Below are 24266 nucleotides of genomic sequence, written 5' to 3' on the forward strand. Positions count from 1 at the left end.
TTAAAAAAAAAAAAAAAAAAAAAAGGAAAGAAAAGAAAGAAACTGTATTTCTCCCCTAATTTAGCACATGGTACAGCTGGGGCCTGAAGCAGTTTCTACTTTGCACTGGGCATATCTCTGTTAAGTGGCTGTGCTTCAGCTCTGAATTCGCTGTTGCTTTAGAGCCTGAACTTCCAACCTTTAAGCAGCTCTGACTCCCAGTGGGCTGCCTCGCAGTGGAAAGCAGCTCCGTGTGTGTTGTACATTTACCTTGGTATTATTACTGTCATCTTTAACATACCTCTGAGCCCGGCTCTAGCCAGGCTACCTTGAATCCAGCACTGTATTAAAGAAGTAAAGAGGAGCCCAAATGGGCTGCTATCGTACTTCAGTACCTTTCAATTATTAGATTAGTCTTTTAGTGGGTAATCAGGGAAACGCCTGAAACTAAACCAGTAAATTACAAGGCCATAAACTAAAGCAACCCTGAAGCTACTTTAAATAGCTGCAATCTCTGAGAAGGAGCTGTGGTATCTCAGCTCCTGCAACTGCCTACACTTTAGCATAAAGGAGAAGGAATTTGCCCAAAAGATTTCTTCACTTCAGCTGGTTGCTTAATATAAAACTCATTAACCATCACTTCAGCTCTCTGCTTCAGCCATTCCGAAGCCTAAATTTTACAGCCATGATGGTCCAAAGTTTGACCTTCCTTATCAGGTGGTCTCCACTACATATTTCATCAGATAATGAGCTGGTTATTCAGCTTGCAAGAGGTAATTTATACCAAGTAAGGCTACTGTATACACTTTTAAAGTTCATTTCCCTCTGAATTCCTCTCTCCCCTCCTGAACTCTAGTCCAGCAATTCTAAGCAAACAAATCCTTAGAGACATCAATGCAAATATTATATATTACAAAGTAATCTTTCTTTTAAAATGGGGATAAGGGGTTTGTGATGGAGACAAATTCCTCTTCAAACCTATTTTTAAATACTTAAAGCATAGGTTTCAAGAATGCAGAGCCTAAAAAAATTAAGTCTATTAGCCTCAGTCTGTGAATAATGATGCAAACCCAGCAAAGCTAGTTACTTTTTTTACACGCTGTGCAGCAATGAAAATACAAAGGAGGTCCACTGTGTATTTTAACAGATCCTACATTACACAGTCCTCAAGCGCACGACATTAGAGAATTTTGGTGCAATGATGCAAGTTGGGAAGTAAGCAAACAACCTTATCCAAGCATATTCAACTGCTACATGGATGTGTCATACGCTCCCTGTTACATGAAGTACAGAAAATCTCCACACAAACTCACATTTTTTCAGAATATTATATGGCTCATAAAATACATTCTGACACTTTCCAGTTTGATAATATTTAGTGTTCATCTTTACAGTATTTATTGATAAAATTTCTAGTGTATTTCCTCTTTAGACCATCTTTTTCTACAGTAACTTCAGTTTAGCAATGATTTGATGAAATTAAAGATACCGATTTTTTATTAATTCCCATCTCTCCTTACAAATAATCTCAATTATACTTCCATTTCTTTGTAAGCACACATCAGCTGCCCATATTCATCTTTAACATGAACAGGATATGCAGGCATACGACACAGAAAAACAGATTTCTCGGTACTACTGCACAACTACTTAAAAACATTATTTACATGTCAGCAATAACACTGCTTTGTCATAAAAAGAGAAAAAAGGAGTTCATCATTGGGAGGGTGTCCTATGGCTTGTTGGGAACTTCTCTGTGTTTTAAACTTGCTTTTCCTATGGATGGAGAATTTAAATAACTGCATTCTCCCTTCCCCTTATTTAAATAACTTCATATCTCACTCATAAAAGAAGTAGCCTTTATTTTCAGGAAGGTTGTTGAAACACTGTTGTTATAAAGACATTCATCATTTCTTCTCTATTGAAGAAAATTCCTGTTCATGCTTGATTATGCAAGTTTAGTCTTGGAAAGTACCAGAGCAAGAAAACCTTGATAAATATTTAAAAAAAAATAATAATTAAAAAATGGGATTACTGAAGGTTAGGTTTTAAACTGCAGTGTCAGTATTCTGATCTTAAGTTCAGAAACTGCACCTGGGAGTTGTTCTGTCTGCACCAGAATTACCAAACAGCATTATAATGTTTTCCCAAATTTGCTTTCTGGGAGCAATATGGAAGGCAATTTTGTTATTTGGTAAGATGTCCATCACTAGGCTCTCCTAAACACACATACAGACACCTCTCCTGAACACACATACACACACGCGTGCACACACACATTGATTTTACAAAAGTCTTCTCTTCTTTAAGCGAGTAGTCACAACACTGAAAATATTCTTCCTACTTGTTCACTGATTATTCTTAAATGATTTGTCACCACTCTGCCGCTCAGAAATGGTTACTTCATTCTTCTGAAGAGCTAACTATGTTCAAAAGCAGCGAGATTATGATGGTGGTGTGATATAAATCCCAATAGAAAAACGCATCGTCCATCCGTGTATCCGTCCATCCTGAGAAACTTCCACTGACAAATTCTTGCTACTTTCCAGAGGTCATGGGGTTCCCATCAATAAATAGAAGGTCAGTGCAACAATGAGGAGCAAGCAGAATGGAGAAGAGAAGGTCTGATAGGCAGCTGATGGCATGAAAATATCTTCATACTTGTAAATACTGACCACACGCTCTGATACAGGTGGTGAGTCTATATCATGACGAGTTATAGAACCTTCAATAGGTAAGGGCAGAAAGAAATAATGTCAGGTGCATTTTCTTCTATAACTTTATCAAAGAAATAGGCAGAAAGCCAAGTAATTTTCAAACCTATAGGAGCATGCAATTTTACAATGTCAGTGAGTAGTTATTTCTCTGATTTCTGAAATTAAACATCTGAATAAAACAAATGTAACTGAAAGAAAACAATAAACATCCTTCAGAGGAATTCAGAACTTCCAGCTGTGAGTTATCCTTACTTAAATTTAGCTTTGGGAAGCGGGGATAATAGCTACATAGCCAAGAAAACATGACATGTAGGACTCTGCCTGCTTGCTCATCTTCCCGTTTATCTGCTCTTAAGTCTGATGCTGCCATAATTTTAGTTCATTAAGAAAGGAGGGGGTCTAGTAAAAATAATGAAAGGCATTATCATATTTTGGTACCTCAGTTGTCAGTAGCACTAATATTGACTTACCCTGAATTGCTGGACCCCACGCAAACAGATAGTACCAACTCAAGTGCAGGTCTACGATCGTTTCCTCTCGGGGAACATACACGGGACGCTTGAATCGACAAGTTACACGATTGTTTTCAAAAACCCCTTCTTCATCTCTGGCAGGATTTCTCTGGATTTCCTTAGCCCACTGACCAACGTTATAGAAGTGCTGTATTCGGACTCTTCCGTTATCATCATGAACACAAGCCATGACATCATCTCCTCCCTACATGGTAAAAACATTTAGGTAGAAGGAAAACAAAGAGCGTCACAGAACATTTCCTCATTTATTTATGTAATTTTAACTATTAAAAACAAAGTCACGGGGCTGTCGTTCACTTTTTCTTAGTTATGTATACACAAATAGTCTTTTCCCAGCAATGTTTCTTCATCTGGACTGAACAGCACAGAGTAAATAGTAATATATACCTACCCTTTCTGCCTCCGCATTTTCTTCTGGATCTTTCTAAGATCCATAACAACCTAATATACATAATATACTTGTAGACATGGTATTGCTCTGACATCACACAATTAACTGATCAGTAGAAGGCTGTTTTCTTCTGTAACATGTCAAGTTCTGGGATCCTGCTTCAGGAAAACTGGCATCCTTGAATCCTTAATGTGTGCAAAATCCACTGCGTCAACATCATGGACAGAAAAGCAATCTAACTTAATAAGATAGAGGAGATGAACCTACAAAGTCTCGGCAAATAATAGCATCAAGTACAGTCTGTCTTTTCTAATCTCTTGTCATGTTCACTTACAAGAATATCACTTCTCAGCTATCTTAAGAGAAAACACAAAATGTTCAGCAAACAGCGACAGAATAGAGAATACCACAGAATACAAGAAAAGGGTAGTTGACATGTGCTTCTCCCCATAACATAAACAGCCACCAACCAAAGACAGGACAGAAAGAAGTGCGAGAGAATTGTTTGTATCGGTCATTCACAGAAAGATTAAACAGTTGTTGGAACAGTTATGCAAGGTAACTGTCATAATGGGGCACTGTACTGCTTAAGACTTACTATTAATTTTAGGAGAACAATCTTGTAGAGGCCCTAGTGTCAAGGTCCATCCAAACACTGTGCAAGTTTGATGCGTGGCATTGAACCGAATGCCACTGCTGCAGGGATCCGTACCGTGTTAAATGGAGGTCCTACTTCTACAACGCAAATCTCTCTGATAGGACACGCCGATGACACAAGCAATGCTTGCTAGCACCATCTCTCAGTTCTTTGTTATAGGGGAAGGAGTGGAAAAGGTGCAGTGCAACTATTCCTATGTAAATCTGTAGAAGACGTGCCAAAAGTGAAGGGAAAAGGGGACGACTAGGTAAAACACATGCTTGAACACTTTTTGCACCTCAATACTGCTGCGGGCTACCTTTACAGCTTCTGTCTTGAGCCTGCCACTGCTTTCCGTAACTTATTTTCCACGTTTACGTTTTGTAGCTCTGAGCACCAATGCCTCTTTTTTAAGTACAAGTACTTTTCACAGCTTTTCACAAGAAAAAAAATCATTTTGAACCTCAGCAGGCACGGAAGTCTACAAGTGGAAAAGTGTAATATTATTTGAGACAAAGAAATAGGCCATAGGACTTTTAAAAAATCTAGTGAGAATCCAATACACTTTTTTTTCCTGAGCTTCTCTAGCTATCCAGGCCACAGCATTTGGATTAGGACCTCCAAGGTACAACCTGCTTCTCACAGCCGAGCTGTTTCGATGGAGAGTCATTTTCCCAGTAAAGTCTGTGTATCCCAGGACACCAAAACATCCTGGAAGTTATGAAAAAGATGAAGTCAGCAGCAGAACAAAAGCGGAAGACAAACGCTAGCTGTTTTAGTCTAGCTGGCTGGTAATTCTTATATGCATCAAATCAGGAAGCAAAATGTTTTACCTTTTCAACTTTCTTTATTCTTCTTACTGGAAGCTGACACCTAATATGCTGCTGTGTCTGCCTGGGCTGAAACTTAACACGTGCTTTCCAAGGCACAGCCGGTGGGTCCCATGGACTACTGGCACACGCAGACCTTCCAGACACCAAGTGCAAGCACTCTGCCTTCTCAGGCAAGGCTACGGCACACATGCCTCATGGCTGCGAATCACACTTTGTGCTGCCTGCCCAGCAGAAACTCACATTTCTGACTGGGCTGTCTTGCTGGCTGGTGTGCCTTTCAGGGCACAGACCGGTCAGGCAGCGTATCTGCACTCCTGAACAAAATGGGGAGGGAGGAACAGAGAGGACACAGCAGGGATGGGGAGGGGATAGAGCCAGGGCTGCACTGGATGGACCGGGCACACAGCCTGAGTGGAACTGGGAGTGAAGGGACAGGCAGCTGGAGTGGATGGATGGGCTTGAAAGGAAGCACGGGGAGGGGATGTGACACTGCACTACACAGGATGGGTGAGAGGTGTGATAGAAAGTTTGGTAAGGTCATGCTAATAAGTTGATAATTGTACCCTTAACTGATCATCTCTTTAAAGTCTGTCTAACCACTGAAATTTAGTGTCTTTGCTTTAACGTGGTCCTGAGGCAGATCTACTGCAGGTACATCAGAGTTACAAATTGGTAAATGATCTCTTACAACTTGAGGCCAAAAGTTTAAAGCTGCTGAGCTGCCCTGAAAATCCTGATGAATACTTGCACTTCTAGGCAACTAAACTCCTCCCAAAATTTAGCTGTAAAATTGTTCCTCACAACATTAAGCATGAACTGTTTCTTACAACATGAACTGCTCTTTATGACACGAAAGACTGCTATCCTTACTGTGCTTATTTGCAGTGTCATAGTAAGGCATAGTTATTAATGAGTGAAAAGCACCTACCCTCACATACTCTGTTTCTCATTTGGAGTCTCACAAAAGGTTTTTAAGTCAGTGCGAGTCTTCCCGTTGCTTTTTGTGGCTCCTAGCCCAGGATTTCTAAACCGTCCTTTTTCAGACTACTGCTTCCAACTATACAAAAAACAGTCCTCTCTTCTGACTTGTGCTTTAGTACACAAGCTCAATATTTTCTGATATGCTCAAGAGCGTTTCTGTACATAAACACCCACGTTATGAACTGCACTTTAATCCTTAACATTTTATAAAGATCATAGTCAAACATATGATGCTGTTGAGGCACTGGCACAGGCTGCCCAGAGAAGCTGTGGATGCCCCACCCCTGGAGGTGCTCAAGGCCAGGCTGGATGGGGCTTTGGGCAACCTGGGCTGGTGGGAGGTGTCCCTGCCCATGGCAGGGGGGTTGGAACCAGATGACCCTAAACATCCCTTCCAACCCAAACCATTCTGTGATCTATGACGTCTATTGCTCAGTTATTTTTAAAATCCATACATTTTATATATATATATATACTCATATATATATGCTCCTGTTTTGCTCAATGAAACACAATGAAAAGTAAGGCTTTTGAATGAAAAAGTAAGTACAGGAATAAGCATAAAACCACGCCCAGTAAAATCCAGGAGAGACAGAAGAAGGAATTTTAACAAGATTGCTTTCTAGAGCATGCATATTTACATGAGTAGCAGCCATTTTTTCACACCTTTGTGGCTTTCCTAGAACACACAGGCACGAAAGAAGAAAAGAAGAACAAAATCCAAAGTCTAGCAGTGAAAACCATATTTGTACCTCTGAAAGTGAAAGATTTACTGAAGAATAAAACTATCTGCTATTTGGTTTTGGATGCACCTTTTGTCCAAGTAACACTGAAATGAAATGCAACAGGACACTCCCACATGAGTTGGCTTATGTCTGAGGGCTTTTCTAATAAAAAGACAAAAAGCTACTAACATTCAGACAGTCAGAGCTAACCTAAAATGCTCTTGTAATATTTAGTTAAGAAGGGAAAGGACATGTCAGTAAAGATGAGGCAGTTTTTTGGGAGACAGCAGACCTGGCTCCTGCTCCCAGATGGCTACTGAATGGTGCTTTGTTGTCAGCAAGTCAGTTTTTCCGTATATGCTCTGTCTCTGACAGATAAAATACAAACCATTTATAGAATAGCATGTGAAAGTGTGTACATTGTCAACATGAAGAGTCTTACCATTTTCTTGTCTGAAGAAAATCCCACTGCCACCCAGCCATCGGTATCAGCGCTCAACTCAAATTCAACATCAGCTCCTATCCTACGGTAACTCAGGAAATAGTCACAGGTCTCTGCATTACATCCAGGTTTACCATACCTAAAGGGAATTGGAAATACATCTAACTTTTCTTTTTAATTTCCTGCTATGGAGCTTGATTATGTTTATGCAAGAAAATCTAAAAGAATGTATTTTGGTATAATGGCAGTAAAACATTTATTATGCTATACTGAAGCAGTACCATTAATTGCTCACAAGTATTACTTTTTTACAGTAAGAACATACAACATTTAATCATTATGGCAAGCAATTAACTACACATATCACCCTGTAGTCCTTCTGAGGCCTTCTTTTGTAAATGCCTCATGAAAATGTAAGAAACATGAAACAATCTAGTCTGTAGCTATGACGTATGTACTTAAATAATTGTTTCCTCAAATAATATAGTCCATAATTACGAAGTATGTTCTGAAATAATAGCCTTTTTTTTTTAAATGAATATAGAAAATTGGCCAAACTCTCAAATGCGATCAGTCAGCATTTGCAAACATAAAGGTACCTGCATTTTTATCTCAGACTGACCTGAAGCATCCCTTAGTTTTTCCACAGTCATCCACTCTGATTTTTGCAAATGGATCCACGGGAGGTGCAGTAGGGAAAGGGTAACCTGTATAATGAGAACAAACCATTACCAAATAAAATACAAGGAGTAAAAAGCAGTAACACTGAAGAGAAAGGGTTCCGATAGCATTTACTTCACTAATAACCGAGCTGTACTGATGAGGGACTACTTTGTCACATGTACAATCCCTCAATCAGAGGGTCCTGGTACCAATGTAATGGAGAGAAACGAAAACAAAATTTTCTCAGGTTTGCAATGAAGAAGGACGCTGGAGCATGGCTTTGCTGCAGTGAGGGTGAGAAGTCTTTCACAGACAATGTTTCGTTATGGCAGCATGAACACAGAGTGAGGCAGTCAACTCATGAGTAGGGATCTCCAGTGAGCTACCTCTTTGTGCACTCCTAGACCCCTTGGGAAATCTGTAAGAGAACTATATCTGACTCCTTAGCCACAAATGACGGTACTAAGTGTAAATTCAGGGCACCAGACTCAGAGCTGTAGGAATGGATGCTGAAAGGGCCTTACAATACATTCTCCTTTCAAAAGTAAATAAAACATGCATTGAATTAGAAGGTAAGAGTATCAAAACTGGGAACTGCCTGCAGTGATGACCTGCAATCACCTGTGAACTAAGACACAGAAAAGCCAGACAATGAAGGATTTATGACTCTGGGCAATCACTTATCTGCTCTACAATAATACACTAAAGAGACAGTGACACATCGGCAAACAGACCTCTCCTCTCTTGGCTTGTAGAGGTTAGGTTTTGATCCATAACCCTTGGTATTTTTATATTATTTTACTTAGCCAACTGCAAAACAAATGGCTAGTTGAGAAACTATAAAGTCCCCTGGAAGTTGCACGGTTGCATGGCCGCAGTATCCGCAGACAAACAGGACTGTGTACGCCACACGACTTTGGGCACTCAACTCTGAGAACCCTGACAGAAAACACGCTGTAGACAACAAATTACAACCTCCGTTAGCCATACCTGGGTTCTAGGTAAGACAACCATACCAGGGGCCTAGGTAAGCCAGACACCTGGCTTAAACGTATAAAGTTGGTAAAATTTCACAGCAGTTAGAGGAGCATCACCACAAGACTGCCAGCAGTACACCCCACCTCCTCACTAATACACCTATCCAACTGCTTTTCAACACGGCCTAGCCACACACAAAACTTGTCCCTGCAACAACCAAGAGCAGCTTAATAATTAAGAAATACAAACAGAAGGGCGAGACGGGGCTGTGTTTCTGCCCACACGCTTCATCACACGGCATTCTGGCGACCCGCTGAAACCCCGCCGGCTCCTTCATGACCGACGGCAGCTCCCGGGCACTACGGGGGTCCCTGTGCCGTGGGGACCCCGCTGCTGTGGGGTCCCCGTGCTGTGGGGACCCTGTCCCGTGGGGTCCCCCCAGGCACCGCGCTCCCGGCCCCGCCGAGCCCCGCAGGCCGCGGCGGGCAGAAGATGGCGGCGGGCGCTGGCCTTCGTGCTGAACAACGCCGCAGCCGCCAGCCCCGCTCCCCCCGGCTCCCTCCCGCCCCGTCCCGTCCCGTCCCGTCCGGTCCCGTGCCGTGCCGTGCCGTGCCGCCCCGTGCCGCCCCGTCCCCGCAGCGCACCCTCCTCGGAGAGGTAGCGCAGGTCGTAGAACTCGCTGGCGAAGGTGCCGTACGAGGAGTCGTGGGGCGCCGCCTCGTCGCCCTGCTCCCCGCCGCCCGCCTCCCGCCGCCCTCCGCCGCCCTCGTCCGCCGGGCTGGCGGCGGAGCCGGCCAGGAGCAGCAGCAGCAGCAGCCGCCGGGCGCCGCGGCTCCGCACCGCCATGGCGGCGGCGGCGGCGGGGCGGGGAGGCGGCGGCGCCCGAGCGCGCCGTGATGGGCGGCCGCCCCGGGCTCCTGCGCCGCCGCCACCGGCGGTACCGGCGGCGGGGAGAGGGCAGCGGGGACCCGGGACCCGCCCCGGGGCTGGCGGGGCGATGGGGAAGGGGACGGGGAGGTCCCAAAACCGCCCCCAGGCTGCGCGGCGGGAGGGGAGGGGGCGGCCGGGAGCTGTGGGGTGGGCTTGGTGTCGTGGGGTGGTGTGGGGTAGGGCTTGTGGTGGTGTGTGGAGTGGTGTGGTGTGGTATTGTGTGGGGTGGTGTTGTGGTGTGGTGTTGTGCGGGGTGGTGGCGTGTGGGGTGGGGTGGAGTTGTGTTTTGTTGAGAGTGGCGTGGTGTGGTGTGTGGTGCTGTGTGGTGTTTTATTGAGTGGCGTGTTGTGGTGTGTTTGGGATGTGGTGTGTGTTGTGGTGTTGTGTGGTGTTGTGTTTTGTTCTCTTCTGTTTGCTTATGTCCTTTTTTTCCATGATTTCTAAGACGGGATCGCAGAGCACCACGTCTTAACATCCATCCCAGGTAAAACCAGATGCTCCCGTCCAACCGCGCGTCCGTGCTTGGTCCCGTACGCTGCGTAACGCGATGGCATGAGTGTGGTGAATGGGCAGAAGGAGCGAAACCCTGCCTGGGCCTCCGGCGCCTTGCCGGGCTCCTACAGCCAGCCCCGGGCTCGTGGCTGGAAGTCCAGGGTCTGCTCGTGCTCCTGCTGTGCTACCTGTGGGTTCGTGGCGAAACGACGGCTGTCCAGCCCCGTGCTCTTCTCCAGGGGCTGGGTTGCCGTCTTCTGGTGAGGACTGTAATCGCTTTATTAACTTGTTATGCATGATTGAGATTCCCCTTCAGAGAGGCTGAACGGAGACTCTGAAAAACGTCGGGTGTGGGGGGGATACTGAAGAACAAGCCGCGGTCAGCAGCGTTCAGAAAATTAAAAGATCCCTCAATTTGCATCTTTCATTTTTTAATACCGATGACTGCACTAAGTTACTTTTTGACGGGACGCTGAGACTTCCCCAGATCTAGGCTGCATTAGGGGTGAGCTCGTTCCTTCTGGCTGAGCAGTCGCTTGTAGTCCTGGAGTATGCCCAGGTGCATCTAGCAGGGGACATTAATTCCCGTCTGCATGCTCCATCGTCCGGTGGGGCAGCATGTGATTTCTCACCCCAAACAGAGGAACGGCCACACGGGAGCAAAAAATAAAGTGCAAAAGCAATTTTGACCACGTGCAAATTCATTGTGTTCCATAGTAGCCTCTGTAAAAAGCCATGGGCGATCAACACCAAGCTCAAGTACAAAATAATGAGTCGCTTATTCCCCCCTCGCAGAGCTTGGAAAACTTTACTAGGCCAATGGAAAACAAGCAAACAAACAGCAATAAAAAAAAAACGTATAAATCAGGCTAACAGGAAAATGAGGCTGTGGCTTTTTCTTTCTGGCAATAATAAACTCTGATGAAGGCTCCCCATCTCCTTTTGGAAATAGCTACCCAACTGTTGTAATGCCTGTGAAGAAGCATTTGCTCAGCAAGGGAACAGCTGTCAGCTGCGTGCTGTTTTTCCCTCCTAGGAAACAGGCTTGAGAGCACTTTGATGCAGGCGATGCTTCACAGTAATAGTAAACACCTAGGATATTTATCATGTATTGCTTGCACCTACATGAGAGCTATCCTTTTAAATCTGACAGCTGAGATACTGTCTTTGATTGGAGTGAAGCTGTACTCATTTGCTACGCTGAAGACACAGCTAAGAGCCTGACCCTATTGCGTGTGCCTCCCTCCTGTTAAATCCTTAAATTAAAAATTAAAATAACTCCTGACACTTTTTTTTTTATAAAACCTCTTGTGTTCGCCTGAAGGTTGTCCCTGTCACAGAAATCATTCCCTTGTAGGAAGCAACGTCATATTTAGACTGCTGGAGCACTAATGATGACCCTCATTTTTTCACAGAGAAGAGCACAGCGGTATTTGCAGCGAACAGGAAGGTCCACAGTGCAACTAATAGCACTGCCCGTGTGGCAGCACTTTGCACGAAAGATCCTGATGTGATCGAGTAATTAAGGCTGCCATTAAAAATATATATATTAGCAGAGGGAGTCTAAACTACAACTTCATGACCAGTTTTAATCCTTGAATGTCCAAGCTGTCTGAATGTTGTTCTTTTTAGCTTTCATGTCCTGGTGACACTTTTTCTAGTTGGACACACACATGCCAGAAGAAGAAGGCCTTGTGGCTCTCCAACACAGAACCATACAATCACAATATCCTGAGTTGGAAGGGACCCCCACGGGTCATCAAGTCCAACTCCTGGCTCCACACAGGACCACCCACAAGCCAAACCATGTGTCTGAGAGCATTGTCCAAACACTTCTTGAACTCCGGCAGGCTCGGTGCCGTGACCACTGCCCTGGGGAGCCTGTTCCAGTGGGAACAAATAGGATTCCCCTTCCTTTTGGAGGGTCAGAGGTCCAGTTGTTTCCACCACTTTTTGTGCCATCATCTTCTGCCTCAGGGAAATCCAGCAGTCAAGTTGCCTTCACAACTGAAGCGCTTACCCTACCTTGGGCAATTCTTGGGTGCTAGGGCTCAGCCTGGCAGTCCCTTCCCAGAACCAGAGGCTGGGATTATTCCCAGTCATCCCTCGAGGCTAGTCTCTTGCTTCTGCTTGGCACTAAAAACACACCTTTTCCCGGAAGCTCATGCTTTTGGGGCTGTTTGGACTAGAAATAAAAGTTTCAGGAATAAGTTATGGTTTACATAACAGACACAGGGAAATAAATCTTGGCTCACTCTCTAATTGTGTTGTTATTTGACAGTAGCTGCAGCTCCATACTGACAAGGCCGGGGGATAAAAACCCAGTTGTCAAATGAGGGTGATACGACCTGACTGATGAGGAGAGGACTGGGGAAAGGCCAGCGATGCTGACAGAGCTGCAGAAACCCGTAATGCAGTGTCCTTTGTGCTCACTCTTTTGGGACTGACCTCAAACATGTTTCCCCTCTGTTTCTGCAGTCAGTTACACCGGGTCCTGCATAGGAAGTCCAGCTAGTGCTTTTCTGCTTCTGTACATAATCTAGAGGGCTTTTGCCATTTGATAGTCCTCTTTAAAAGGCTCAACTTCCTTGCTCAGCTCTTGATAACTTATTACTATTCGCAATTCACCCCAAAAAGCAGAAGCCGGTTGAGTTCTTACTGCCCAGCTTCTTCCTTAGCATATCCATGCCTCGAAAAGAGCTCCTTAAACTTTAGAGCTTCTGGTTATTTCCACCGAATCAACACGTATTGAAAACCCAGTATGTATCCACCAGCACTGACTAACAAAACAACTCATGAGACAGCAGCTTCCTTGCAGTAGCTCTGCAATAATCCGAACTGGAATTTGTAATTCATGCGCAGTTTCCTCAAACCCTTACCACAGTCCTGTTCAATATGGTGAATGTGTTTACTGGTAACTTATCTTAGGCTTTTCTTTATTAAATAACAATACATCTTTTTGTCAAGAAGTCATTCATACCATGCTGTAGTTAACTACCCGTGACTACCCAGAAACATGCTTGCAGTGCTAGTAACTTAGATACAGGAGAAAATACACTAGCGATTTCTTGCAATCAGAGCTTCTTCAAAAGAATCGATGGTGGAAAAAATGTTGAATGCCAATTAATAAAGAATATATTCTATGAGAAAAATAAAATATAAGTGATCCCCTTAGAAAAACAAAAAACTACAGAGGAAAAAGAAGCATGGTATTTCTGAAAGCTTCTAAGCAAAGGGATGTGTGAGCTCTTTGGAGGCATGTTACTGCTTTATGTCTTCTGGACAGGCAAGAAAATATCAACCCTGAATATGTTATCATCCAAATAAAAACAGCTTTAGATCATTAGATCATCTCTTGCTCAGCACTGGTAGATCTTTCTTTTTCTGCCTACACTGAATTATGTATCTGGTCTCGCTCCAAGGGCAATCATGCCTCTGCAGCAAATACTGCTCACAACAGCACTCTTTCTATAAAATTAATCTAATGTAGGAAAAAAGCAATGTCTCAAGTTATTTTTTTTCGAAAGCATAACATGCACCAATCTGGAGATTAAGTCCTGCAGTCTTAGACACTAAATCAGCATGAATTTTGCTTCAGCAAGCGTTAAGGGACCTTCACAAGGTATACTAAAATGGTGCAGCTTTTTTTGTGCTAGTTTACATCAGGCAGCTCATTTATTTTCTCCCAAGACTACGTTTTTTTTCTTTTTACCTCTCTGGCACTCTTTGCTACCCCAGCGTGAATGAAGTGCTGGGAGGTAAAGCTGCCCTGAACACCAGATTTGCCAGATGGTGGCACAATGTGCACCAGGAGGTTTTGGAGCAAAACTTTTCACGTTTTTAAAAAGTCCTTGCTACAAAGGGGCTATTTATAGTGTTATTCTAATAAGGAGCCAAAACAGAGCAGCCTTTTATTAGAATTTGCAATAGAGGGCATTACGCTGAGGCCTCCCCGTGCATAAATACCATTTACTTATTGTGCAAAAATTGGCCCGGAGAGCTGAAAATTCAGCTTGTATTAGCAAAGAGCTCATTTAGGTAGGAATGTCTTAAAGAGTTTAAGCAGTGCTGCCTGAATTCAATTAATTCCACATGTGACAATGTCATTTCATTCTAATTAGTTAAGAACTCAGAAATAAGAATTAAAAAAGAAAGAAAATACTCTCTCCTGAGACTCCATCCAGAGAGTTATGGGGAAAGCTTTTAAAGTTCTGCAGGTTGGAAAACATATGTTTAAAACAGCCTTTCTCCAGCCCAGACTCTGACAGCTCTGAGCCTAAATAAGAGTAGTAATAATAATAATAATAATAATAATAATAATAATAATAATAATATAGCCTTGTCTTCCAGGTGAATATAAGTGGGCAAGAGACATCAGCAGAGAACTCTTTGCTTCTCTGTTACATTCTGACCACGTACACATCGTCCACTTGTGAGCAAAAGTTGCAGGAGAGGATGCCTTGCCTCAAACAACCCAGGGATAAAATCCTGGGGCTGGGGCAACTTTCTCTCTCTCTCACGTGGGGAGTGAGGGGACACTGCCACGGGATGCTGGTTGCCCACCATGAGCTCAGAGCCCGCAGGATTGAATCCGACAGTGGTTCCGTGGGGGTTTCAGGAGACCAGAAGCATCCCATTCTGGTTTCTGTGTTCAGTGAACGTGTATAAACTGATTTTTATTTTATTTTATTTTATTTTATTTTTCAATGAAGCTATCAGCCCTTAGCAGAATAGATGGAGCAAGACATGCACACACGTGACTGGAAAACATCTGTAGGACTGAAAGGTTCAGGCTGCTCTGCATTTAAGCAGTAAGAAGGTAAAGGCTTCTCAAGGGGTGGGGTGAGCTACATAGCACTGAGGGGAAATTACAGTACAAATTCTTCCCTTTGTCTCAAGCTTCTCTCTTTGCATGTCATTCTCTAAAGTCATTATCTGTGCTCACGTGGAAGTCAGAGGGTCAGGTGCACAAGTAGATTTGCAGACTTCAAAATGATCTGTTCTTTTGTTCGTATTTAAAACAAAGGGAAGTCAGTTACACTGAAGGCTTTTGGTACAGCAGAGGTATGCTAATCAAGAAGAGTTAAGCCTCTCAGAAGCCTCACTGCAGGCTTTATTAACATCCGCGAAGTGCATAAGAGTCTTTGAACCTTTGATGCAGGAGTGAACTAAGCGTAAAACAATTTACTCTGCTGTGAAAAAATCCCATAGGTCTACTAACGGCAGAATAACAGCCAGCAGCCTTGGCGAGCCTGAAGATACTGTTTTGAAATGTTTGTAAACAAAGTACAAAAAGAGACATTTTAAATATTTTACTTAAGTTATTATTACTATTTAAATTAGCCGAATGTGGTTGTACTTCTCACAACGCCCATGAAGTCAGATTTTAACGTGGCTTATTTCTCCAGGGATGTTAGAATATGGGAGTGTTTTGTAAAATACATATGCCACTCAGAGTGTGCATGAAAACATCATATTTGAGGGTTGATAGAGGGAATTGGCCTCCTTCGGAAAGGATCTGTAGCAACAGTTGCTTCTCTTGCTTCTATTAACCGAAAAGGATCACAGGGTTGATGAATGGTTGGCATTTTCTTGCAAAGATCTTTGTGCGACACCAGCAGTAAATAATATTAAACTTACGTTTTCTTGTTTCTACTGTGCAGCTACGTAATATATCCTCAGGTTACTTCAATGTTTTTCATACAGATGCTAACAAGGATAAACCTAATTAAAGAACAGGTATTTAACTGGCTTATCTTCATTTGGCAGTCAGCATGCACAGAGCAAAGGTTTCAAACAGCCTAAGGTGTATGCTGTGCAATAGCCCCCTCCCTTATGCTTCAAATAAATGAGAGCATACTATGAATTCAGAAACCATTTCAGCGTGTTGTTAACTTGATGCTTTGATTTTTGTTCTGATGCTGTTGCTATGCCAATTTGAGACAGGAAAATAGCCTTTACAGCATTTACTGAAAACAGTGTTCATCAATGGGGAAAAAGGAAAACAGGGGGAAAGGTCCAGACATCAGTGTGGTACTCAGACAAAAATCCGAACTCTTCTGCTCTGACATCCCGTTTTCTTGCATGTGCACAGAGCCCTCTCCCTGACCTTGAAAAATGTGCATTGTCAACACCCCCAAAATGTAACAGCGGGTAGCCAAAAGCTGAGGCTTTTATACTGCTCCCCACAGGCAGCAGCGGTGCTCTGGCACCCAGCAGCTTCACCGAGCCCGGGCAGTGCTGGGGCAAGGTCCTTTCTCTTCTTGCAGCAGAAGAGCACACACCCTAAACCCAAATGCTAAAAAAGCAGGTGCGCTGGTGGTTGCTGCCTGTCGCAGACACTGTAAGGCTGCCATCTCAGTTTTCCTCTGGACGTGCCCAAGAGAGATGAGTTTGCCCATTCCCTCAGCCCCCTTGCATGCCAGCTGCACGCTGAAGAGAGGAAATCTGGAAAACTCGAATTTATCAACACCTGTATTTGTAGGAAAGTATCAGCACTGACTATTTTCAAGTGATCAGAAGGCTTTCTTTTTATTTTCAAGTGATCAAAAGGCTTTCTTTTTATTATTTTTTTTAATGTTTAGGGACTCAGAGTTTCTGTTTGATTCTAGCATTTTTCTTGAACTCATGGTATAATACTGTTCTTACTATATCCAAACTTATCCTGTTTGCCATTGTCCAAAGAGTTTAGCGTCATTAGAAAACTAATTTTGATACTTCATTTAGTTTTATTCACAGGGGATTCTGGCCTTTCTCCCCCAGTTTGAAGGAAGTTCTCAAAACACAATAAATTCCTGCTTCTGGCCAGCTTTCCTCTGGAAGCCAGGCCGTGCTAAAGCTAAGGCTGCCTGCAGCCGCCCCAGCCCTCCACCCTGCTACCTGCGCGTGCACGGTGACTCAACGTGTAATGACACAGTCACACATCAGTTTTTCCACTGAACCTGTCCCATTTGACAGCTTTCAATGAATGAAAGAGTTGAGCGGTGTTTATTTTTATCTTAGTCTTTTCTATTCGAGCTCTACTTTTTGGGACAAGGGAACTAGGAGACCTGCGTAGGCTGGCGATGCAGTGCTGGCATTTCAGCTCCTGGGGAAGAAGTGAGCTCTTCCAGTTCTTCCACTGCTCCGTATTTTTGACACGGACTACCATCCTGCTCCGTTTTGGAAAGGAACACTGTTACAGGTACTGCAAATGAAACATTTAGCAGGACAGCTGGCCACGGGCTCCGGAGACACTCTCATGGACAACACAGGCTGTGCTGACAACTGCTCGCTTAACGAAGCATGGGCGTGCAAGCGGAATCACAAAAACAAACATTTACGGCGCTTCCTTGTTCCTCGTTTGAGCAATCGACCCTCACACCATCTCCCTATTTCATTTACTGCCGTCCCCGCCATCAGAGCTGCGATCTCCTCGTGCTTCTCTCCTTCCAACCTTCCCCCTGCTGGGGAGGTTCGGCAGGAGGCTGACAGAGGGCCTGAAAGGAGGCTGGGCGCTCTCTGTAATTCCTCAGTATTTTCTCCTACCCCTAGATTTCCTCTTTGGTGCTGGCTGGTCCTCCCTTGCAAGCCCACCCCCTCCCCTCTTACTGCTGCTGGGATTACTGGAGGCATAAAACCTTCCTCTAGCTGTTTGCAGCCTCGATGGGCAGCAGCTCGCCCGGCTGCTTGCTCCTGCTGATCGGGTATGCTGCTCACCCAGCAGAAACAGCAAAGCATATAACTTTCCAGCATAAGAGCCCTGCGCTGAAACCTTTGCTACGTAACAGACATGCTAGAAAGAGCATTTGGATCCATCCATCAAGTGCTTTTTTTTCTCCACGTTCCAGAAGGAGACAATATGATAAACATTTGGGGTGTGTGCAGTGGAATGACTTTGGCTCTGTCTGCTCTTGACTAAGGACTCCCATTTCCTCATGTCAGCAGCTCCTGTTTATGGATCAGTCCCACCAACCTCCATGACAGGGGAGCAGTTCAATCACAGAGCATCATGTCATTCGTTAGCACTGTCCAGGTTCATTTCTTTCTCTGGCGCGATGGGTGAGCAGGCGTGCTGGTTTCCTAACAGATGCAGGCTCCTGCGGTCCGTCCTTGCCTAGCTGTGCATCCTTCAGGTGAGCTGCTCACCTTACGTGACAGGGGCAGATGCCTGAAATGAATTGCAGGGCAGTAAAAAAGGGAAATGCTCCTGAGTGTGGTCATGTACAGGTCTACAGGACATCGAAAGTGACTCCAGTTGCTCACTGCTTTCCTTTCGTCATCTGATAAAAGAAAGTAGAAAGTGATGACAGGACAACATTTCTGGTATCCATCAGTCGAAAAAACTGGGAGCCTTTGTAAGAAACCTTTTCCAATGATTATTCACACTCACATCTCACAGCACTTAATTAAGACTCTGTCCATCCCATCTTCCTAATCCCCCCAGATTATTGCTCAGTCGGTACCACAGGGGGAATGTCTTGAACTGAGATCATTATTCAAAAGCTATTGATGGTTCCTGCAACACGAGGCCCACAGATGAGATCAAGGCTTCGTTGTTCTAGGTGATACAACCATGCGGATGTCATGAGTGCCTGCTGCAGGGCTGGCAGGGAAACGGGACCAGAGATCACAGCGATCTTTGAAATATTACCCCCAGCTGCTTGTTCAAGGATCCGCTAAGCCAGCAGAGTTCCCCGGAGAGTGACGTTACCAAAATCTCTCGGTGAGTTGACTCCACAGGCTAGAAAGGAAGAATAATATTTCAAATAAGTGGACTGACAGAGTTCAAAGGGATAATAAGCATTTAAATTCAACATGAAAGACATCTTCCTCTGCAGAGCTCTAGGATGGAATGCAGCCAGGCAGATAAACTATTTAAAAGCCCCTTTAATCAAGACTATTAACAAAGAGATTTTTGTCTTAATTAAAAACATCCCCCATTCAATCACATTAAAGAGAAAGTGATACAAAATGTAATTTATTTTTCTATCTGAAAATTTTAAAAGAACAGTAAGAACATTTTTCCTTGCAGAGAATCACTGCCTCATTAAAAATTATCTTTGAGAGAAGATTAATTTAATCTATTCCACTGCTCACAGTTTCACTTGGAGTGAACTGTTGCATTCATATTTCAACAACAACAACAACAAAAAGGTAGAAAGCCTGCTTCTTTGGCTTCCCAAATGTTTAATTTTCTGACCATGAGCAATAATGAGACAGGAAAATGTTTCTTCTCAGAAATCTCCTGGGGTCTCAGAAGAAGCTATAGAAAACAACGCTAGCTCACATGTACAGAACATTTTCTTTCTTTGCGCTCTTGGAAGGAAACCGTGCTTCAAGGATCCTGTCCATGCTGTTTAAGCAGACAGGGTATTACCATGCACTGGTATCCAGCAAAGCCTTTCAGTGAGCACCAGAAAGGGGAAATGGGGCTTCAGGGCTGAGGTCCAGATAGATTCACCTTGCAAGGGTGAAGAACAAGAAGAAAATGAACAGGACCAGAGAAACCCCTGAAGATTGGCAGCACCAGGGAAACTTCACACAGAAACACAGCTTCTTCATGGAAATACGTAGTCCTTAGCAGGACAAGGGTTGCTGTTCACTTCATTTTCAGCCAGATTTGCAGACCTGTGTGGTTACAGAGGAAGAGCAGCATATGGGACAGGCGTGAAACCTCCCCGAGCCTCCCACGCAGTGCTAAGTCTGCCAGCTAAGAAACCTAACCCCAGGCAGGGAAAATATCACCATCTGACAGAGTTTTGCCAGTGTGAAGCAGCATTTCTCACAAGCTGTGAAGCGGTTCAGTGGGACAGCCGTGGTGACGCCGAGGCCAGATGCTGTTGGTATTACTAGATCTGCAGAGGCTGTAAGGGTCGTTTGCTTATCAAGCTCCTGTTTCTTTGCCCTCCTCAGTCTGTGAGGTAACTTCTCTGCTGTGACTCAATCTTCCTTCCCTGGCTGATACTGACTAAACAGGCAGAAGAAGGAGCATATGCGGTAATATATCAGACATAACAAGGCAGTGACACATTTCGTTTAAAGTACAGCCACGTCAAGGGGCACTTTACCCTCTCATGATGGCCAAAGTGACCAAATACCCCATTACCTGAGCTGAGGAGCCACATGAGAGCAGCAGAATAACCAAACACCTCTCGGTGAAGTGGAATGGCCCCACACAACCACACGTCTGTACAGCCGGCTTCTTCCATATCCTCCTCAGCCCCACCACATTTGGCCACTTTCAAGTGACGAACATTTCAGCTCTGCTGTGTTGTGGTGGTCACACTAACTTTGTCCTGAGGTAGCTGTCCCACTCGGGCAGGAGCTGCACCATCAGCAGCCTGCTGGACTCTTGCAAGAGTAAGGTTGCTCCTCGTACATAAAATATTATGTATGTATATATTGTCCTATAGACTGTATGGGTGCAGTGGGAAGGAGCATCTGCATCATCACGGCTATCTAAGCTTAAAGTAACCTCTCAAGGTGGCTCAGTCCCCTCATTTTGCCCTTCAGAAACTTGATGACGTACACTAATTTTCGCCAGCATTTATTGCCTCATTTCTTAGAAGGGACAGAGCAGACCTGTGCCAGCTTATGGCAGCAGGCATCTGGCCCTTTTCCCCCCCACACCCCATGAGATGTCATAAGGCTTACTTGCTTACTAAGCCCTGAGCGTTGCCTTGTTCTGCTTTGTGTATTACAGACAACCTTTCCTTCAACATAACATTACTGAAGATGCAGAAAAGGCAGGATCTGCCTGAGGTATTCTCATTGTTCCTAGGCATTAAATCTATTTACCTGATACTTGAAACTAAATCCATTTGAGGGTTGTCAGATGGCTTTAGTTAATTAAACAGTTTTTTATTTGATGCTGGTTACTCTTAAATTCAATGAAAAAAAGATTATTTTCAGTATTGTCTCTTCAGATAAGAAGCGTTACCTGTGTTTCCTTATATAACCATCTCTTAGTAAGTAGCCCAGAAAGATTTGTTATTGCCTCTTGAAGCTAAAGAAATGTCAGAGGTATTAAAACATTGACATTTTGTTGCAGTTAGATTTGTGAGATAAACCAGACAGCTGCCTGAAGGCAAGCTACAAGATTACTCATCCGATTTTGTTGCTGTGATATGGCATTGTTGCATACAATTACCGTGACTCACTGCCTCTGTTGTCAAGCTCTACACCAACCGCCTTGCCCCATTTGTCATGGTTATAATGGACTCTACAGAGCCAGCACCAGAAACCCGGAGCTACTTGAAATGTTTGTTTTGATAATGAAATAAAGAGCTTCTCAGAATCCTTATTTCCTTTACCAATGCGAAGTGAAACGCTGCATGTGACCCGTGCAGCAGATGCTGTAAAAAACAGTATTAAATCCTTCAGGTGCAGAAGGTTTGGATAGCTCAGCCATGTCTGAGTGCCATAAGAAAAGATTTATTTTTATTCTAAAAAAGAAGAAAATAAAGATTTTTTTTTCTTCTTTCTTTCCTTCCTTCCACCTCTCCCAGTCCCATTTTCATTTTATTACAGTCCTTTCCAAGAGCACTGAGTAGATGAGATGAAAATAACTTGCCTGGTGCCAGGAGGTCGTCTGTCTGTGCGCTCAAGAAGCCTGTTCTTCTTGCTCACCTACTGTGACCTCTGACTATGTGCAGATGTAGCTCTGTCCTTCAGCTCTGTGCCAGTGCCTTCGCACTTCCCATTGCCCCTGTTTTTGATCTTGCCTGATTTTAGACATTGCAAAGGCAGACAGCAGTTTTTCCACAAGACAAAGGCAGAAGCAGCTTTGGTTTCTCTTTCTTTCGGCCAGGACGGCCTGCGGGATGCCCTGGACTTATTTCCCCAGTTCTCCAGGCTGTCTGAACTCATTGCAGGTCACCGTGAGACAACTCTTTCACTAGCACATTTCTTCCCTTTCTCTGAATATATTATATATATATTTATATATTGTATATATTCAGAGACAATGAATACTTCTGGGAATCACTTTCTTTTTCAGAGAAAGCAAACAGGATAAATAACTTTTTGACAACTGTAAAAAGCAGCTTTACTTGTCTCCATTTTGTGGCAAGAGATGTGCTCTAGCAATACAGCAATGAGATTTGGCTGATGGTGTCATGACTGCTCCCCTAACCCATGATCTGGCTGGGCAGACAAAGCAGTGCAAAAGCAGAGGCCTGAGAAACATTAGGAAACACTTTTCCTCAAATTCCCAGATTTGAATTACAATTAATTATAGGAACAAAAAGCCTACCACCACCATCTCTGCAGTCTTCTTAGAGTAGGAAAACTCTTCTCAAAATCCAGCAAGACATTGCTGTCTCCTCACTGGCTCTGTTCTTGGTGTTCTTGGTGTTTCCACTGGGTTGTGCAAAGGTTCAGAACAGTACTGTAAAACTCAGAGAAACAGCAACAACATCAGTAGGGGGCCCTCTACATCAATATACCATGCATTTTTCCTTTCTTTCAGCTGGAGGTGAGCACATCAGTTCAAAGCCAGATGTCCTCCCAAGAGCATGCTTGAATGTTCTGACTGCTATTTGATAAGGGGGATGGGGGAAACCCACAAAACAATAAAACCAGCTCCAAAGCTACCAACCTACTGAAAGATATTGATATTTTAATTGATTCAGGTTACACTTGATGATCTCTGGAGATCCTTTTCAACCAATACCATTACGGCTATGTCATATTAAAGCCACCTGATATGTTAGAAGGGAAGCACTGGAAAAATCAATACAAAATTTTTCTAAGACACCAAACTGTTGATTATACAAAGATGCAAACCTAGCAGCAGTAGAGAGAATGTAGCAGGAACACTGTGCCAGAAAAAGGCAAGGACCTGTCTTCTCAATGGCATCGCAGTCCAAGATCAGAGCAAACCATGCGTGACACTGTCCTCTGCAGCTGGACCACTTCCAGACGCTGGTTCACTGAGAGAGCTGCCACCTCCATCCTGCCTAGGACACTGCATGCATCCCGGTTCAAGCATAGAAGTATACTAGTTGTTTATTTCAGCAGCTTTTGTGTACACACGTGCACTGCTTCCTTTCAGCCAGTTATGTCTGCTAGACCTTTTTCTGCCTTGACCACAGCTTGACCTATGCTGAGTCACAAATTGTGGCTTACGATATCTTAATTTTTTGCAAAGATTCCAGATTCCTACTAGCTGTAAGCCTATGGATTGGTAGCAAAAGAGGCCACAGGTGTTTCTATCTCCTTGTGAGTTATTTTATTTATATATATATTCATATATATATAGGTGCAGGTAGGCACCTATGGTATTTTCTGGCATGACAAGACGGGAAGCAAACACACTTGTATTCAAATGAATGTTTTTAGAGTCTTCCTTATCTTTTGAAAGCTTTGAAGTCCAACCCCCACAGGAGCATTTGTAGATTATGGTCTTGTGTGTTTTTTTCCTAAGCTAAGCTACAGAACACATTCTCAGTTTTTTTCTCTCTTGCCCATTGGAAGCAGTATGCAAAGCCTTGTCTCCATGGACACAGCATAAGTCAAATGGGAAGACAGTTTCTTCTAAGTCCTTTTCTGTCCCCTAAGACCTACACAAGACACTTCCCCAGAGCCCGACGTCCAGGTAGAAGTTGTATCTGTGCCTGAGGTCCCCTGGCTGCCTTTCCTGCATGGTGCATTTCTGCCTTTGTCTTTGCACTTGCAAACCATAGTAGCTCTGAAAAAATAAGTAAACTGTAACCCCCCACTTTGTAGGACTGATGCCTCACCTTTCAGCATTTCACATGGAGCAGATAGCTCTGCCTGCAAGAGAGCTTGATCTGTTTGCTTGTTTATCTTGCTTGAGACACAGCCATTGTGCAGAAAATCTCAATGAAGTTTAATGATTCCAGTGAACCGTCACCTACCATCTCTGTGAACTACAAATCAACACAGTCTGAAAGTAAACCCTTTGGGCAGAAAAAAAGGAAGTCAATAGATTAGAGAATGCAGGTATGACTATGAATAAAG

The 24266-nt window shown here is 43.9% G+C and overlaps 1 protein-coding gene across 1 annotated transcript; it reads right to left on the bottom strand.

The window, feature by feature from the left end:
• Positions 1-1824: 1824 nt before the first annotated feature.
• FRRS1L (ferric chelate reductase 1 like) lies at positions 1825-9806 on the bottom strand. The gene is made up of 5 exons (XM_066992623.1): positions 9524-9806; positions 7861-7945; positions 7239-7377; positions 3167-3413; positions 1825-2704 (listed from the first exon to the last, which is right to left on the bottom strand). The coding sequence occupies exons 1-5, from the start codon at positions 9723-9725 to the stop codon at positions 2532-2534; spliced, it is 846 nt and encodes a 281-aa protein (XP_066848724.1). The 5' UTR covers positions 9726-9806; the 3' UTR covers positions 1825-2531.
• Positions 9807-24266: the final 14460 nt, after the last annotated feature.

Source organism: Anser cygnoides, chromosome 2, assembly GCF_040182565.1.
Source record: "Anser cygnoides isolate HZ-2024a breed goose chromosome 2, Taihu_goose_T2T_genome, whole genome shotgun sequence".
Classification (NCBI taxonomy): domain Eukaryota; kingdom Metazoa; phylum Chordata; class Aves; order Anseriformes; family Anatidae; genus Anser; species Anser cygnoides.